The 17148-nt window shown below is 44.9% G+C and overlaps 2 protein-coding genes across 3 annotated transcripts; one reads left to right on the plus strand and one right to left on the minus strand.

The window, feature by feature from the left end:
- Nucleotides 1–49: 49 nt before the first annotated feature.
- LOC119382915 (COMM domain-containing protein 4) lies at nt 50–774 on the minus strand. The gene has a single exon (XM_037650828.2). It carries the CDS (start codon nt 666–668, stop codon nt 66–68), a length of 603 nt encoding a protein of 200 aa, XP_037506756.1. The 5' UTR covers nt 669–774; the 3' UTR covers nt 50–65.
- A 218-nt stretch (nt 775–992) lies between these two features.
- On the plus strand, nt 993–14386 carry LOC119382916 (U3 small nucleolar RNA-associated protein 18 homolog). Of its 2 annotated transcripts, XM_049412347.1 has the most exons (14): nt 993–1080; nt 1188–1384; nt 1628–1761; nt 1834–1917; nt 2477–2538; nt 4211–4335; nt 4669–4752; nt 6020–6194; nt 8892–8992; nt 9639–9726; nt 10483–10606; nt 11353–11527; nt 12071–12207; nt 14285–14386. In XM_049412347.1, the coding sequence occupies exons 2-14, from the start codon at nt 1196–1198 to the stop codon at nt 14307–14309; spliced, it is 1503 nt and encodes a 500-aa protein (XP_049268304.1). In that variant the 5' UTR covers nt 993–1080; nt 1188–1195; the 3' UTR covers nt 14310–14386. The 2 variants fall into 2 exon arrangements, with proteins under 2 accessions (XP_049268304.1, XP_037506758.2); XM_037650830.2 differs by lacking the exon at nt 993–1080 and having other exon boundaries at nt 1142–1384.
- The last annotated feature ends 2762 nt before the right edge of the window (nt 14387–17148 follow it).

Genomic DNA, 17148 nt, shown 5'->3' on the forward strand with positions numbered 1-17148 from the left:
CCCCTCCGTCCCCATCTGCACACCTTCTGTTCACTCTTTTTTCCTCTAAAAGACATCGGAAAGCTTTAAGACTCTTCAAGGCTTTTCATCACTTTGTGAAGTTGCTTTAGCTCGTGAAGCATGACTCCACACTTTTCGGCGGACATGGTGAAATGCACAGGCTTGACTTCGTCGCCTTGTCTTACGGCGAGTTTCATCTGAACCGACGGTTGGCACACTTCTCCGGCTACGCTCGATTCTAGCACGTAGTCCAGGCGCCATTGAGGCGTTCCTTCTAGCGAGGACAACCTTAGACTTTGTTCTTTCAGCACGGCCAGTATCTCTGTACAGCGATCCGCGTAGACTTTGCTCAACGAGACCGCGTGCTCCCGAGGAAGACCTAGCTGCGTGAGTTCGTTCACGAGCGTCTCCTCGTCGACGGAGAACTTGGTGGAGTTCTTCAGTATGAATTCCAAGGCCATGAGCACGCCTTTGACATCGTCCTCCGTGAACTTGGAGTCTGCCGTCAGTTTGGCTACCTTATCGAAGTCTATCTTGGAGTGCAGGAGACCGTTGACCACTTGCGCGCAGAGCAACTTGACTTTCACGGAGCTGATCTTCGACAGAGAACCGATTTCGGCGAGAAGCCAGTCGGGGCAATCCCGGTCACCGCAAAACTTGAACAACATATCGTCGCTCTAACGGCCTGATAGGTGTTGGGGAACTCTTGTTTTGCAGATGAAATCAGGAATGCATAGACCGAGCAATTCGTTATGCTTGCTCCTCCCACTTGACTACACTTGACACCGGCTTGGATCGTCTATCGGATGATGTCAAAAGATTGTTTGACACAATCCTTCATACCTAAGGTATCCAAAAAAGCTTTGTTCAGCACAAGCTTCGGCCCATAGCAAGCTATTATTTAAATAAACGTTTTAAATTTGAGACGACTAAAAATATATACTCCGACTTAACACAACAAAATATAACGTAACATGTCCTTATTTTAGTTTAAACTCATTGCAATCGCCATCGACACCACATTTGTCCGCCGGCTGTCGTCGTAACCACGCTGTTTTCCATGCATTCCAACTTTTCAAGGTAACTTGTCGAATTCCACCTGCCCAGGCTTACTTCATGCTCCTCGTGTTCATTCCACGGCGTAGTGTGAACTCTCTAATAATGCATTAACACTGTTTTGCTTTCAGGTAGCACTATGCTGCGCACAGCTGTCGAAACGAAGCTCCTGCCGACAAGACAACATGATGAACCCATTGCAAAGAGTGTTGATATAATAGAAGATGAAGGGGAAAGCAGTGATGACGAAGCTGATAAGGACTCTGAGGAAGAGAACCTAGAGAAACTAGTGTTCGGGTCATGTCGCGACCTGGGCGAGCCGTCTCACGTGAGTTCAGATTCGATTCTACGATTGTATCAACCACTTGTTTCGCGATGTCTCGTTTATTGTACCGTGCCTACGAATTCTATCGTATAAATCGTGCGAGTCAGCGTTGCATATACTTCACTGTCAATCCCGAAGCTGCTTGTCAAACCTAAATGTAAATCATGCTTCGTCGCACAACATGCAGGTGGCGAACGAAGCCAGCATTCACTGACCATTCATATACGATGTGTTGCTGCTTCGCAGGTTAAAAAGCAACGGAAGGCGTCCAAACGGAAAACGTCCGAGTGCGATGTTGCAAGCGATGAAGACGATGAGCTGCCGCCGCTACACGTCGGAAAGAAACCTGCCTGGCAGGATGAAGACGACAATGACATCCCGTAAACAGAGCTCTGTTACAAGTAGTTGCGGGTCTGACGTACGGTATCTTATACAGCGCCTTACTTTTCCAGAGATGAAGACAAGGAGGTGCGTACGGAAGGGCCATCTGTTCGTAAAATGGCTAGAAAGGCAGACTCTGATCACTTGAGAAAGAAGTAAGTGCAACTTAGTTTAATATGTACAGGAGTTTCAGTGCCACATGTCGCCACTTTTTTCTTTCTTTGAAGACTTATGCACAGTGTTGAATGGTGTTGGCATATAATTGTCGTAACCTTCTCATTAAATAGGTTACACTTGATATTCGTTAATTTCACTCAGGAAGTAATGAAGTAGCATTAAACATGTTAACTCTTTCATAGTTTAACAATTTGTCGCGGCTGGCATGTCTCGTGCGGCATCTAACATACACGATATTTCTTCAGTACAGAAGTGACCAGCACGAAAAATTGATTTGACCGAAACTTTCTCCTTGCATGCGGGTGCAGATTTCTGTGATGGAGAGATATCTGAGGTGAAGTTCTGTGACGTACCAATAACTAAGCTTTCTGAGAGAAAAAGACGCATTGAGTGCTGCACTGTTCGTGGTTGACCTCTGTGTAACATAAGAAAACTGTTACAACAGATTATTCTTGGCAAGTTTGATTTAATGAAAGTTGACTGTAGGCATTTCCCTGCACAAGAAGCTTGGTCGAAAGACTTGCTTTTTCTTGCCAGGTACACAAAAATTATGGGTGTGCCAAAGTGGGCAGAGCAGACTGATGCCGAAAAACCTTCAGGTACGCCACCTTCTCGGTTTTCTTAGTATCCTTATCACCAAGTACATTCAAACCTCATTATAACAAAGTTGCATCTGACACGAAAGTAAGTTCGTTATATCCGAAAATTCGTTATAAATGTATATATTCCTAACACTATCTATGACAAGACTATTCTTCTTTTACTTTGCTATAACCGATAATTCGTTATTTCCGTGTTCATTCTATCGAGGTTTGAATGTACTGGTATTTTATGCGTATGAGATTCACCTATAAGCTTTAAATTAGACTACAGATCAGTGTTTCAGTTAAGCAAATGGCTGAGCCCCCTAAAAGAAAAAGCTATGAATTAGTGGGGCAGATTCATTATACAGTAATTTTTTTCTTTAAATGCATGTGTCATGGTCATGTATGGTGCATTTCTGATTTCTGAAGCCCCACTCAAAAGTGGTGCATGAGCTGTCATAGTACCATATTGTACTTCATTAGAGAGCATTTCTAATGGCAGGACAAATTGATTTTGGGACATTGTATTGTGCCAAGCTACTTTTATAAATGTTTACCTGTTTTTTATAGGCCGTTATTTTGTCATGTTTTGTTCCTTACACTCCCACTTCCACAAAGATGTGCGGTAGCTCAGTGGCTATGCTGTAGAGCTGCTAAGCAGGAAGTTATGTTTAGAATAACAGAGAGCTGAGCTAGTTGGTAAGTATTCTAAAAAGATAGGGCGTGCAAACACGGACACAAGAGAGAAGTCAGGACACCACAAACGCCGACTAACAACTGAAGAGACGCACAACGGCGGAAAAGAAAGAATGCACAAAAACTTATCTGCGCATGCCCATGCAATAGGCGAACCTATCGATCCGAGATTATTAACCAAAGATTATTGGAACATAAGAGATCGCTAAGCGGAGGCACACCTTCTAATCTATCTTTACATTGTCGAGATTGTAAGTGCATGCCTAAATTCGATGAATGCGCGGTGTTGTACTGGCATAGAAATGATGAAACACGTCTGATGATTGAAGCATGGCTATCGAGAATAGTGGTAGGCACATGCGTGAGCCAACTGTCGATTAACTTGCATAAAGATGAAATCAAATGCCTTAACAGTTATCTTCCAGGTAGACCCCCACACGTGCCGGATTGATAGGTTCGCCTATTGCATGGGCATGCGCAGATAAGTTTTCGTGCCTTCTTTCTTTTCCGCCGTTGTGCGTCTCTTCAGTTGTTAGTCAGCGCTTGTGGTGTCCTGACTTCTCTCTTGTGTCCGTGTTTGCATGCCCTATCTTTTTAGAAGGAAGTTGTGGGTTCGATTCTTGGCAGTGCGGCAGCCACATTCCCACAGAGGGTAAAATGAGAAAACACTCAAATACTTAAGGTATTAATGCAGATTAAAGGATGTCTATCTGTTCATAATTAATCCTGCATCTCATTGCTCGTGTTTTCTTTGGGTCAATAAAGTCAGTGTTGTTTGATTTTATTTATATCTTTTAAGGCTATAATTGGCTGCGTTATACACCACCACTTTCCTGTACCGGAAAGTAGTTAGGTGCATGATAGTACAGTATGCCTATCGATGTTCATGTAACTTGTTTTACTTTCCATGCGCACTTCATGCTACTCGGGCATAAATTTTAATTGTATGACCACTTGTTTTTCTTTTTGTGTGTTTTTTTTGCACCAGCAGACGATGAAGAGGATGATGAGATATTACGGAAAGCCACCAGATTTGTTGGAGACTCTAAGAACCTGCCATCAAGCACCTTGCAAATTCACAAATGTACACCCCTGGCCTTTGAGTCCAGGGAAAATGTAAGAAGGATTTCAACAGCCTCCCATTTGACGTGTGCTGCAAAAATTGAGCAAATTCATCCTTGCCACTATTACGGTTGGTGTATGTGTGTAACATATATGGCAGTGGGAGCGTCGACTCTTGCTACTCGCAGTCATGGCTGTAGATGTAGAACACCTTGTCAACCACAGAGGTCGTATAGTGAAGTTTCATTATGGCCACTGCTCGTGAGGAGACAAAAGAGCGCTGTTGCCCTATAAGTGGTGTGATTTTGTATCGGGTTGTTCCAGTTCTCTGTGTAGTACTGTTATTTGTTCAATAGCTTTCTCACTCCATTCTGTTTTCTCTTTCAGAGCGTGCTGAAGAGTGTCGAGTTTCACCCAAACTCTCAAGTCGCGCTCGTAGCAGGTCTTTCGGGCACAGCAACGATTTGCCAGGTACATTTTGGGTGATTTTATTTAGAATGTGTTGGCCGTGGTATCTCCACCCAGCCACAAAAGAAATGAAATGCTAATCTTTCTCTCTATAGTTCCTTGTTCTTTCTTACAGCTTCCTTGCTCAGCTGTGCTTACTTCGTTAGTTAATCTCTAGTTATCTTACTTGTTCAGCTTGTAATCCTGCATGCTCTGTGATGCTAGAAAGCTTGCAAGTTAAAGTGTATCTGGCACCTATCACATAAGCAGTGAGGCATTGATAAGGAACAGCTGGTTTGGCGTAGGGCAGATATCAGAGTTTGCCTATACTTCCGGGTTCAATGTCTTTGATTTTTCCTCCAAAATTGCTCTTAAGGCCTGGTCTCATCTGTCTAATCATTTTTCACATAGTATTACTCATTGGAGATCTGTACTATGATAGTGTTACAAATAGTCTCATTCTATCCAATTTAGATACCAATTTCACAGCACTCAAATCCATTTTTACTGTAGTCGTATCAGAAAAGGGCAGTGTATTCTTTCTGGACTCATGAAATATTGTTATTCCTTGCCTTGGAGCACGTACAGCATTGAAGGGCACAATATACACCTTGCACTGCAAATCACATCATTGGCAAAATGATTAATTATCCACATGCAGCAAAAAGAAAAAGTTTTGTGTGCAAATAAAAAACCAGAAGTTACAGCAAGTGGAAACTGAAAGATGCTGAATGGCACTTCTCTTTGCTATCTTCCACTGGATGGCAATATGGCTTCTTAGCAATACACTGAGCAGTTCAGCGAAGCCACACGTTGAAAAGTTCACATATAGTTGCATAATATGAGTCATGGTTCACGGATAATTTTATCAGTATTTTTCTAAATGATGCAAACCTTTTGCTTATCTTGATTGTTACATTGGTTGTCTCTACATTTTTAACGTTGCAAATTCAATGAGGTACAAAAATTACGCTTGTTTGTGTCAAGTTTGCTTCTCTGCGCTTTCTGTTTAAGTTATGATATTTTTGGAAACCACTTGGGGGAATGTCTCCTAGGTTCCTAACCGGACTTCTGTGTTCATGGTTCATTCGAATGGCATAACTTGATGATTTGCTCTGAAATTCTACATCTGTTTTTCTCTGCATACAATTCCAAACTGGTCATTTTACAATGGACAGTTCTGCTTTGAGCAAGGTGCTTGCTTCACTGTTGATGTGTAAAATGCTTGTAAATTTGTTTGGCTACCCTTTCGAGTGACCCAGAGTGATGGGCATTTTGTTATCTGTTTCAGGTTGACGGAAAGACCAATGCCAAAATTCAGGCTGTCCACTTTGACCGCTTCCCCATCTATTGTGCTCATTTTTCGCACGACGGCCGTGAAATATGGGCGGGCTCTTCACAAAAGGACCACATGTTCTGCTACGACATGATGGCCGGCAAAACAACCCAGATCCGTTTTCCTAAAGGTACTAATTCTCATTAATGGAACACCTGTCATGGTTTAATTTTTGTCCAAGGCTTTATTGATTGTACAACTTTTATCTATGATTCAGTAGACTAAGTGTGGTGACTGTACTATTTGTTTTAAAAAAATGTCCAACGTTGCTGTCAAGTTCTTACCATGCATGATAAATTGCATAGCGGTATTGACTGCATCCTGCCAGATATGACTTGAATACAATGAACTGTAAGCTGGAACGACAATAAGAATTCTAAAAAAAGTTTATTTTCATTTGAAATTCATCTCTGAAAACTGTAGGTGCAAACGAGCCAAGGAGCAACTTTTCAGTTTAACCTCCGTCCTGTGTGTGTGTGTGTGTGTATATATATATATACAGTCAACTGCCGATTTTTTGTACGCCCGATTTTTCAGACATTCTCGAAAATTTGGACGCTTTCGTGGCACCGTCACCAGCCCCATAGACGTCAATGTATTAGAACATCCAAAATTTCGGACGCTTAAGCTCTTTGGCGTCTGATTTTTCGGACTTTCTGCCCAAATTGCAGGTACAAAAGGCATTAATTGAAGCTCCCACCTATGCGGAGTCTATCATCTCGTAGGTTCGAACCAGCGCTTTCGTGAGTCGATCTGTTAGCGACAGTAGCGGAGTCCGATTGTCAGCTTTGCCGCAATGCCAAAATGTTATGGGGTGAAGCACATAAGAAATTCAAAGGGGCCGCTATGACAGCGCCGTGCGGCGATGTCTTTACGGATCAGCAGCAGAAATGCACGGAGGCGTGATGGCGGCAGGTGGCAAACGCGCCAGTACGGCTTAATCGCTGACAACCGTTGCGATAAGCATCTTCACTTAACTGCTCGGCAGTGCATGTGGCCTAGCGCAGTTGCATGCGTACTGCGCGCATTTAATAGCCGAGAACCCAAACGCGCCGCGCCGCCATTCATGCTACCTCTTTGTGTGAGACTTCTAAGTGCGCCGCACAGACGCGTTGCCTTCACGAACGAAACCAGCTCGCCATTGCCGTGCCCGTGTGCGGTCAGGAGCGGAGTGGACATCACGAAACCTTTCATGGACAAATGCGTGCCTACAGTATCGCAGCAGTACAGTGACGGCGTCAGCTCAGTTGGCGATGTGCTGCACACAACTGGAAACGATCAGATTCATATGGCAGCAAATGCTGCGTATTGGTGGAGCTTCGGCGATGTGTGTGCGCATCGCCGAATCGTTTACGTGCGCTCGTTTCTGGGGTAAGTGTTTTCCCGATGCTCACGCATCGGGGAAAGCGGGACGAGTCGTCCGCTCTTCCGCCACAGTCTGTGTTCCGCATCATCGTTTCCAAACGCTCCATGTGAGAGAGCCGTAATCTATTCCGTGCTTTGCTGGTATCAGCGTTGCTCATAACGAGAAGCAAATCGGCGGTTGGCACGTAGTTAAGCGGGGTTTGCGGCAGGTACCGAATGTATTTGCGAGAGCCGGGGCACGCACCAAAATGCCTGATAAGTGTACTGGGAGGCATTAAAGCTATTTCGGACGGGGCTACGATTTGACCGCTTGAGTGGAATAAAAAAGCACGAATTCGTTTTTTCGGACGATTTCGCAGTCCCTAGGGAGTCTGAAAAATCGGACGTTGACTGTATATATACACTGGGTGCTGACTACAGTCTGCATGATACAATAGGCATTGCATCACTTTCAGTTGTCAGCCTGTTTCCTTATTTCCTTGTGTTTGCTTTCCTTCATACCTAACTCATCATAGCAGCTGTATGCAGTATGTAAAGTCCTTCCTTAAATATTATGCCTAAATGAAAACAAGATAGACGTAACTAACATTTTTGCAACTTGATCATAAAGAAATCGTGTGTATATGAAGCATCACAAAAGCAGCTATACCTGCAAACGTGGTCTGCAGACCTTCACATCACACCCTGGCTGTAATGATGGCAGAGGACTGCTAATAATATGACATTCTCTATACAAGACAGAAGTTCAGAGGAAGATGGAGGCTTAAAGTGATGAAATGTCATTGTACAGGAAATGTCGCTGGAGCCAACAGTTTGACAAGTGGACCTGTCTTCATCAGCGCACCAAATGTGTTCCTTAGCAACATGTTTATGTACACTGTGGGGATGCTATCACCCCCTGTGAAGTCATTTTTGCTGCATGGCATGCACGTCCAGCAGATTAGTTGTAGTTAGCATGGCTTGTTTCACCGTCGAGCACGTGATGGCGCTGTGGGCGCAGTGGCGCCGCTTGGCGGGAAGCGAGGTTATCCGGGTGCTTGTGAAAGAACACTTTCTCCCTCTGGCATTTGGCAGCATTCATGGACGAACATCTCTTGCGCACGGGTCTGTGGGGGTGATACCGCGGCTCGGTCCCGCAGACTCGTGTGATGAGTCAAACGTCAGCAATGCTGCATTCGTGGTACGTTGTAATGTGTTATGCTGTTCTGTGTGTGTTATGTTGTCTGTGTGTTGTATTGCCATTATGTTTGGATTTGTGATGTTACGAGGGGAAGGGAAAGCACGAATGCAATTTAAATGTAGCGTGCTATACAAAGGCACCTCGCCCATACAAATTACTGCTTGCGACTTATTGCAAATGTGAAGTTCTCATGCGTAGAACTGCGGTATTATTAAGGTTGGACAATGAGGAAAGTGGCAACATTTTGTTTAACTCACTCTCTTGTACTCTTTGTTTTACTAGGTCTCAACATCACAAACACGAAACAGTTTTATGTGTCTCCCGATGGACAGTACTTTGTGGTGACTGGGCGCTTTGGTGAAATACACGTCGTCTCCGCAAAAGTAAGTGGCACTGTGCAAGTACATCGCATTTTGCTAGCATCTAAAAAAGAAGGAAGGAAGGAGGGCACTGACGACATTGGACAAGGGCAGGGCATCAACACGGCAGTGCAGAACAAGCGTGAAAATAGAGAACCTGGCATGGTGGAAACACAATGTTTAAATGGCCCCTGAACCACCCTAAGATCACACGAAATCAGTTTACACAGTGGTTGACGTGCAACCAGTCCACAATGAACGTGTGGCCAAAGGAAATTTGAGAAAGCGCACGGCACTGGCAATGTTACAGGCTTTGTAGATGACTGTGAGGTCGCCAAAGCTTTGCACTTGCTTTCGCTACCCTTCCCGCTGGCACGCTTTCCTTCTCATTGTGCACGCGCATCAACTCCATGCAGTCCAGTGAAAGCTACTGGTCACACTAACACACGAAGAGAAAGACTCCTTTATTGTTTCCCTCTATTTGTCCTTAATGCATTGACTGAATGGAAGCTTTATAAAAGTTTCTGTGGCACACAGGGGGTGTGCCCATTTTCGGAATATAGTCAGCTCTGTCAACCACCAAATGGCGACCTTTACTCTCATCTACTGTTTGAGTACAAGTGATCTTTTCATGTTTTTAATGGTGACACTATCTCCTGTTCATTTTCAGTCAAAGGAGTGTTTGTACACATTGAAGATGAATAAGCAGGTGAAGAGTGTTGCATTTACACCCAATGGCTCTTCGATGTACACTATTGGTAAGTGGCTTTTAATCATTCCGAGAAATCTTTATTGATGCATCATCATTAGGAGGTGTGAAAATGAAAAAGAAAATGTGTTTGGTTTGCCTGAAACCTCCTAGCGTTTACTCACATTACTTAATAGCTAATATTGGTTAGTGTTGGCTATTAGGACAGTTGAATGTATTAGAAGTAGTCAAAGCAATACCCTCGCATTTCTCTTGCATTTACTGTTGAATTGCCGTCGAAATTTCTGCTTTTTTTTTTGTTTGTGCTATAATCATGAAGTATTGCTTTCTGTAGGCAATCTAACTGACTGATGCATTGCTTACAGTTAAGCATAGGTAATTCCTGTTGTAACACTCATGAAGTTGTATGATGAAAGCAGTTTTGTTCTGTGATAAAAAAAGAAAAGAAAACAGCCTCCAAGTTTTTTGTGCAAGGTTGGGAGGCAGGGAACATACTGCTTTGTGCAGATGCAGCTGATGATAGAATACAAAGAACAGTGACAGAGACGACGTCTGTAGCGCAGTTGATACAACAATGGATGTGCAATGCGGACATTGCGGATTCGGCTTCAGCCAGCTGCAGCGAGTTATCTTTTTGTCAACATTCCTCTTCCTCATTAGTATTTCTACATTTTCATTAAAAGGCTTCATTAATTTTTTCTAAAGCTTTCTTTTTTTTTACTTGATAGACTGTTGGTGCTGCTAACGGCTTCATTATTTGTGGATTCAAACTGTGTCCATCACGTCCCTTTCTTCCGGCACACAGGTGGCAGCGACATCTGCATTTGGGACATGGACAGTCGTCGCTGTCAGCATCGCTTCACAGATCACGGTTGCATAGACGGACTCTCCCTGGCTGCTTCACCTAACGGACAGTTTCTTGCCTCGGGGTACGGTTCTCGTACCAAACGGCTTTCATTAGTATTTCCAGATAGAATTCCGATGGGACATCTTGAACTTATTGTTTCTTTGTTAGTAACAGTAACAATTTGTAGCGCAAATAACACATACACAAAAGAAGACGCGAGACGACGAAAAAGCGATAACTACCAATGGAGGTTTATTTTCTATCATATGGGTTTGTTAGTGATGCCAAACCAGCAGGCCCAAATCACCACGATATTGTTTCGTTCTGTTAACTGAGTATTGAAACTTGCTAAACTAAAGGGGAAAAAGGACAATGAGGAGCATTGTAACACTCTTAAATATTTATTATAATGCTTGTTTCTATGAAGCAGTTTCATTTGAACATGCTGCAGTGACAAACCTATGCAATAAAAATTTAAGGCAAGAAATATAATAAAATACCCAATAAACAAACATAGTAATGGCGGTTTAGTAGAATGTAGCCTACTACTGTGCCTTTTATGCAACCCAGCGAAAACGCACGCCATGTGTGGGAGAGCTTAAGATGTGAAAAGGGAGACTTATTCTCTTCACGAATAAGTCACGAGTGCACAAGTGAGGCCATAAAATTGCAGTGTCGCTAAAGTTGCCAAATTGGCCCTTCCATTTGTGTGGGCATCAGGTCCTTCAAAGTACATCGCTACAGGCTTCAGCCATAAATTAATGTGTATATGCTTAACTTTATAACTGTAATAATGAGGTATGCGTGCTTTTTTCTCTTGGCCATTAGGTCTGATTCGGGTGTGGTGAATGTATACGAGACATCTAAGCTGCTCGAAACAAGATACCCTGCTCCTCTAAAGGAAATCATGAACCTCACTACAGAAGTAACCCATCTGAAGTTCAACTGCACATCGGAACTGCTAGCCATGAGCTCGTCTTTCAAGCCCAACGCTGTCAAAATGGTATGCGATACATTCGCTGCTTTGAATTTGTTAGTCTCTTACTTCTATTTCAGTCGCATGCATATACAGCTGAGTATTACCACATATGCGGATAGGGCTACATAGGGATTCAATCTATTTTAGCTGATTTGTCTTCCGACCTTTTTGTTTTTTGTTCTTATTCTATTTCTAAAAGTCTCCTCATTCTGCCTGATTAAATCTTTTTCTTTTTTTCAAAGTCATTGTGATTCAGTTAAAACATAACCTATTCATAAATTCTTTTTCTATAGCACAGGTTCAGTCCACTGTGTTGCATATTTGTCGGCCTATGTGTTGTACATGTTGGTGCTCATTTGCAGCAAACCATGTCATCACAAAATTGGTGCCTACATCTTGTATCTTGTATTATGTACAAATTGTGTGCATAACATGCTGAATAAAAATATTGGCAAACTTGTACGAGAAAGCAAGTTTCACATCTAAGAAGCATGTGTAGTTGGCTCTACTAGCTAAGCCATTCTTTGTGGACATCTTCACCAACAGTATTTTTTCTTTTATTTACAGGTCCACTTTCCTAGTCTGACTGCCTTCTCCAACTTCCCAGGAAAGCACGACTTCAGATATTCAAACTGTATAGACATATCACCCAACAGTGGCTACTTCTTGTGTGGAAACAATTTGGGAACTGCACATTTGTTCAGGTAAAAAACTTAGCAAGAACATAAAAGAAATGACTGTAGCAAGCTGATCTTTGACCAGTTGTTGTGCTAATACAGTAGACTCTCAGTAAATGAAAATCTCACAAACGGAAATGCTCCAGAACACGCGCCTCTAGTATGATTGGTTTCGTACTTGAATTCTGCACCCTTGTTGATCTCTCAGTAAATGGAACTCCTGTTAAACAGAACGTGTTTTCCTGGTTCCTTCAGGTTACTAATTAGAGTGTGTTGTAGATCAGGAATGGATTCCAACGTGCCCAGTTTTCACTGCTTGTGCTGTACTATTTGCTGTGGAGCATTGAGAGCAAATCTCTATGGGCTTATGACTTCTTATAGATGATGCAGTAGGTTCTGTTTTGTAAGGAGTCTTCTGTTTTGATTTCACATTGTCTTACTTTCCTTTATCATGCTGAGTGGTGTTTGGCGGCATGCCCACTTTAATGTTGATTGTGATTTGTATTTGACCTTGGTGAAAATTGCAACACAGCGACATGCACAAGCCAGGGTACAATAACGATGGCCCAGAAGAAGGACCATTACTAAGTTTGACTCTCTAAGTGGTTTCATGGCTAAAGTTGCTCTTTTTAGAGGTACTACTGATTAGAGTACTACAGTCAAACCTCGTTAATACGTACCCTCTTTAAGCGTACTAACGGTTAAAACGTAGTTGCGACGAATCCCCGACCGAGTCTCATAGAGCCCAATGCATTCGCTGACCGCTTAAGCCGTAGTGCTTCGCCCTACGCCTACCGGTTAGTGCGTACCCTGCGTACCGCGATAACGTTTTGTGCCATAAAATTTTACTGCGCCGCTGAACTTCCCGACGCCACAATGTGCCGCCAAAGGTTTTCCGTCTTTTCGAGAAGTGCGTAGATCGGTCGATCACCGATTCCGACTTCCGCGCGATTGCGGCGATGGCTTTGCGGGTAAGCCGGAAAGAACGAAGGTGAGGCGGCGGCCACCAACGAACGCGCCAGCATGACTTATCGCCGACAACCTTATCACAATAAGTATCTTCAGATATCTGCTCGGGCACGCGTGCGGCGCAGCACCACTTTAAGCCTACTGCACGCTTTTAATTAATAGGCGACAACCTGAACGCGCTGGGCCGCTGATCGCTGCCGCCTCGTTGCGCGGGGCCGTGTTCAAGCGCGCGCCGCTTTGTAGAAAAGAAAGCAGCTCGCTTTTGCGGAGTTGAGCGTTGCTGATCGCGGGCGACGAGAAACCTCTTTGCATTTACGCTATCACTTTAAACGCACACGTACGGTAGAGCAAGCGTAGCGCTGTTGTAACCGTACTGCACGCTTTTATTGGGCGACCACCCAAACGCGCTTCCGTCTGCTGCCAGGACCGCTACAGCGTCGCGGAGTGCGCATCGCTTGCAGGAAGTTCGTCATCGCCGCGTTAACCGAACAAGCTACTCGCTGCATCTGTGCACGGTCTGGAGCGAAGTGGGTACGAAGAACACTCCCACGACAAATGCGCGCGTGTGGTACAGCAAGCGGCCCGGCAGTGACGGCGTGAGCCGAGAAGGCGACGCGCTGCACGCAACTAGCCAGGAGACGATCGGCTCCACGCAGCCTTACCGCGTTTCACTGGAACTGTGTCAGTTTGCGTTTAGTAGCAGATCGCGGTACAGACGCACACACACACATATATCGCGGAAAGCCGACACTGTCCGTTCTGTCGCTATGTCGGTCACTGCGTATACCGGACCCTGTAATAGTTCCGAAATGCTGCTTGGCGTCGCCACCGCGCGCTATCGGCACTATCGGATGGTTGTGCGAGAGTACCAGAATCTTTTCTCCACTTTGGCAAAAAGAAAGAAAAGGCTTTGCAATGGGTACTTTAGGCAATATTTGCTGTGGCACTGTATTTATTTCTTTGCTGGTGGCGATGGCGTACGCGAGGAGATGCAAATCTTTACTTGGTGGTTAATGCGTACTACCGTTTAGTGCGTAGTTATGCGGCGTTCCCGGCAGGTACGCATTAACGAGGTTCCACTGTATAGTATTCATATACCTTTGTTCACATTTTTTTCTCATTTTGTTACTTTCAGGCTCAAGCATTATTCAAATTTTTGATCAAGGCATACTTCCAAGTGTCACAGTTGAAGAAGAATGGCTCTGTAAAATACTGTGTAATAAATCTCACTGTTGTATCTGTTGTGTCGTGCATATCAATTAAGGCACATCAAAGGAAACATTCGTTCCTCATTCTTTATTTCCTCTTCGTCGTCTTCGCTGAGGCGGCCGCCGAGCACGTGCCATCTCCTGGCGCCGTAGTCGGCAGTGACGCCTTATACGACATATCCCCTTTTGCGAAAAAAAAAAAAAGTTGCTACCTAATATAGTCCTTGAACTTCTGCGGTGTCTTCTTCTTATGAGTGCTCCTTCTAATACGCGCTTGAGATCCCGACATATTGGGTGAAACTTGCGCACTGTCTGCTGCGAGTGGTTCAGGAGAGTCCGCATTTTCATGATTATCCTCTCTTGACGTGCCAGGATGCGATAGATCACCCATAACTGTACCAGACGATTGAGTGGATGCCGGTGACCAGTTCATAACAGCAGATGTGCCTGATCTCATTTTGCTGACAGCTGCAGGGTGAACAGCAGCTAACTTGGACGCGTTCCACACTCGTCCATCTTCCAACAAGTACGAGGCTGGTCCACGCTTTTCAACGATCTTCTTGGGCGCGGAGAACTGTGAAGATAGCTTCCCAGGAATGGCAGATAATTTAACCCGCACGTAATCACCAACGGCGAAGTTTGGTTCCTTGGCTCCGCGTTTTTCATCTGTATAGCTCTTCGACCTGGTTTGCTTGTTTTTCACGCGCTCTCGCAACTGCTCAATCGCCCTTGACGGGTCCGTGCTGAAGCATTTGTCGGGCATGCCCACTATGCCGAGCCTTGTTCGAGGTTGGCGTCCATGAAGAAGTACAGCGGGCGCAACACCAGTTGTCGCGTGAGGCGTACATCGATATATTTGCAGGTAATCAAGCATGGCTGTTTTTATATCACGGCGTTCAAACAGAGCCAGTTGTATGTATGACTTCAATACCCTGTTGAATCGTTCCACCAAGCCGTTAGCTTGCGGGTGGTACACAGAAGAGTTGTAATGCTTGATTCCACGTTCTGCGAGAAATTCTTCAAAATTTGCTGATGAAAACTGTGGCCCGTGATCGGATACGAGACCACGTGGGTAAAACCTTCGCGTGCAAAAAGTTCAAGTAAGAATTTCTTCACTGTAGGTGTGGTCGCGTCTCTTACGAAAGCCACTTCAGGCCACTTGCTGTAATAGTCAATGATTGTAATGGCAAAACGACAGTCGGCTGAAGCTTGCGTGAAAGGTCCTACGATGTCGATTGCAACTTTTTCCCAAGCTTTGTCAGGAAGAGGAACGGGTTGCATTGGCGCTGCAGAGGTACATGCAGACTTGTCACAGGACTGGCAAATCACACATGTGCGCACAAGCTCTTCAATGTGACTGTCCATGCACGGCCACCAATAGGACTCTCTCAGGCGAGCTTTGGTGCGACTAATGCCTGGATGTGACTCATGGGCCAGATCCATAAAACGGCGTGTCATAGACGCTGGCACGACAATCTTTCACCCCGGCACAAGATATCATTTACAACTGAGAGTTCAGCTCGCACATGAAAGTAAGCCAGCAGCTCTTTCGACAAGGATTTTTGTCAGGCCGAGAAGTAATCGTGAAGTGCTTGGCTTGAGAGAGAGCGGGGTCGTTGGCACTGGCTTCTTGAAGCTCTTGCATGGTAACGACTGGAGACAGGAAGCATATGAATTCTTCTTCGGGTGCATCGCGGAGTAAACTCTGTACGGGCAGCCGGGAAAGAGCGTCAGCCACGACGTTTTCGCTACCCTTTCTGTATTCCACGGTGTAGTTGTAGCACAGCAACCGTGAGGACCAGCGCGCAATCCTTAATGGACGGTGACCGGTACCTTTCGTTGAAAGGAGCGTAACCAATGCCGCATGGTCAGTCCGTAAGATGAAAGGTCTCCCCACAGGTAAACGTGCCAATGTTCGCAAGCCCAGACGCAGGCAAGAGCCTCGCGTTCGCCAACTGAGTACTGCCGTTCATGTGGCTGCAGGGTACGCGAGGCGAACGCGACAGTTTGCAGTGAGGTTCCGTTATCTTGCTGAAGTACCGCACCTAATCCATATCCTGAGGCATCAGTCGTGACGTACACCGGTAAGTGAGGATCGAAAAGATGAAGAACCTCGCAAGATGTTAGAAGAGCTTTCAGTCGCTCCAAACTGCCTTGTGCTGCCGCAGTCCAAACGAAAGGTGCATTTCCTCGAAGCAAGGCACGCATTGGCTCCACAACGTCAGAAAAATGGGGGATGAACTTGGAGTAGAAACCTGCAAGTTCCAGCATCGAACGAAGTTCGTTGATGTTTTTAGGTGAGGGTGCCTTGGTTATCGCCTCAATGGATGACATAAGTGGGAATAACCCTCTAGCGCTGACAACATGACCAAGAAAAGTCAGCTCTGCGACGTCAAAAACACACTTGTGGTTCAACCTGAGGCCCGCATCAGAGAGCCGTTTCAAAACAGCACGCAAATTGCCCAGATGATCCTCGCGGGAGCGTCCATACACGATGATGTCGTCAATGTAAAATAAGACGCATTTGCACCCTTTTAGGATCAAATGCATCATCTTTTGAAATGCTGAGGGCGCCGATGCTAGTCCGAAGCAAACCCTTTTGAAGCGAAAGAGTCCGTCATGAGTTATGAAGGTAGTAAGGTCACGGCTCTCTGGACTGAGTGGTAACTGGTGGTACGCAGAAGCTAAATCGAGCTTTGAGAATCGCTGCGCCCCAGCCAAGCTGTTCAGTAGTTCTTCAGTTTGTGGCAAAGGAAAACTGTCCACTACCACAGCTTTGTTTGGCTCCCGT

This window comes from Rhipicephalus sanguineus, chromosome 2, assembly GCF_013339695.2.
Source record: "Rhipicephalus sanguineus isolate Rsan-2018 chromosome 2, BIME_Rsan_1.4, whole genome shotgun sequence".
Lineage (NCBI taxonomy): Eukaryota > Metazoa > Arthropoda > Arachnida > Ixodida > Ixodidae > Rhipicephalus > Rhipicephalus sanguineus.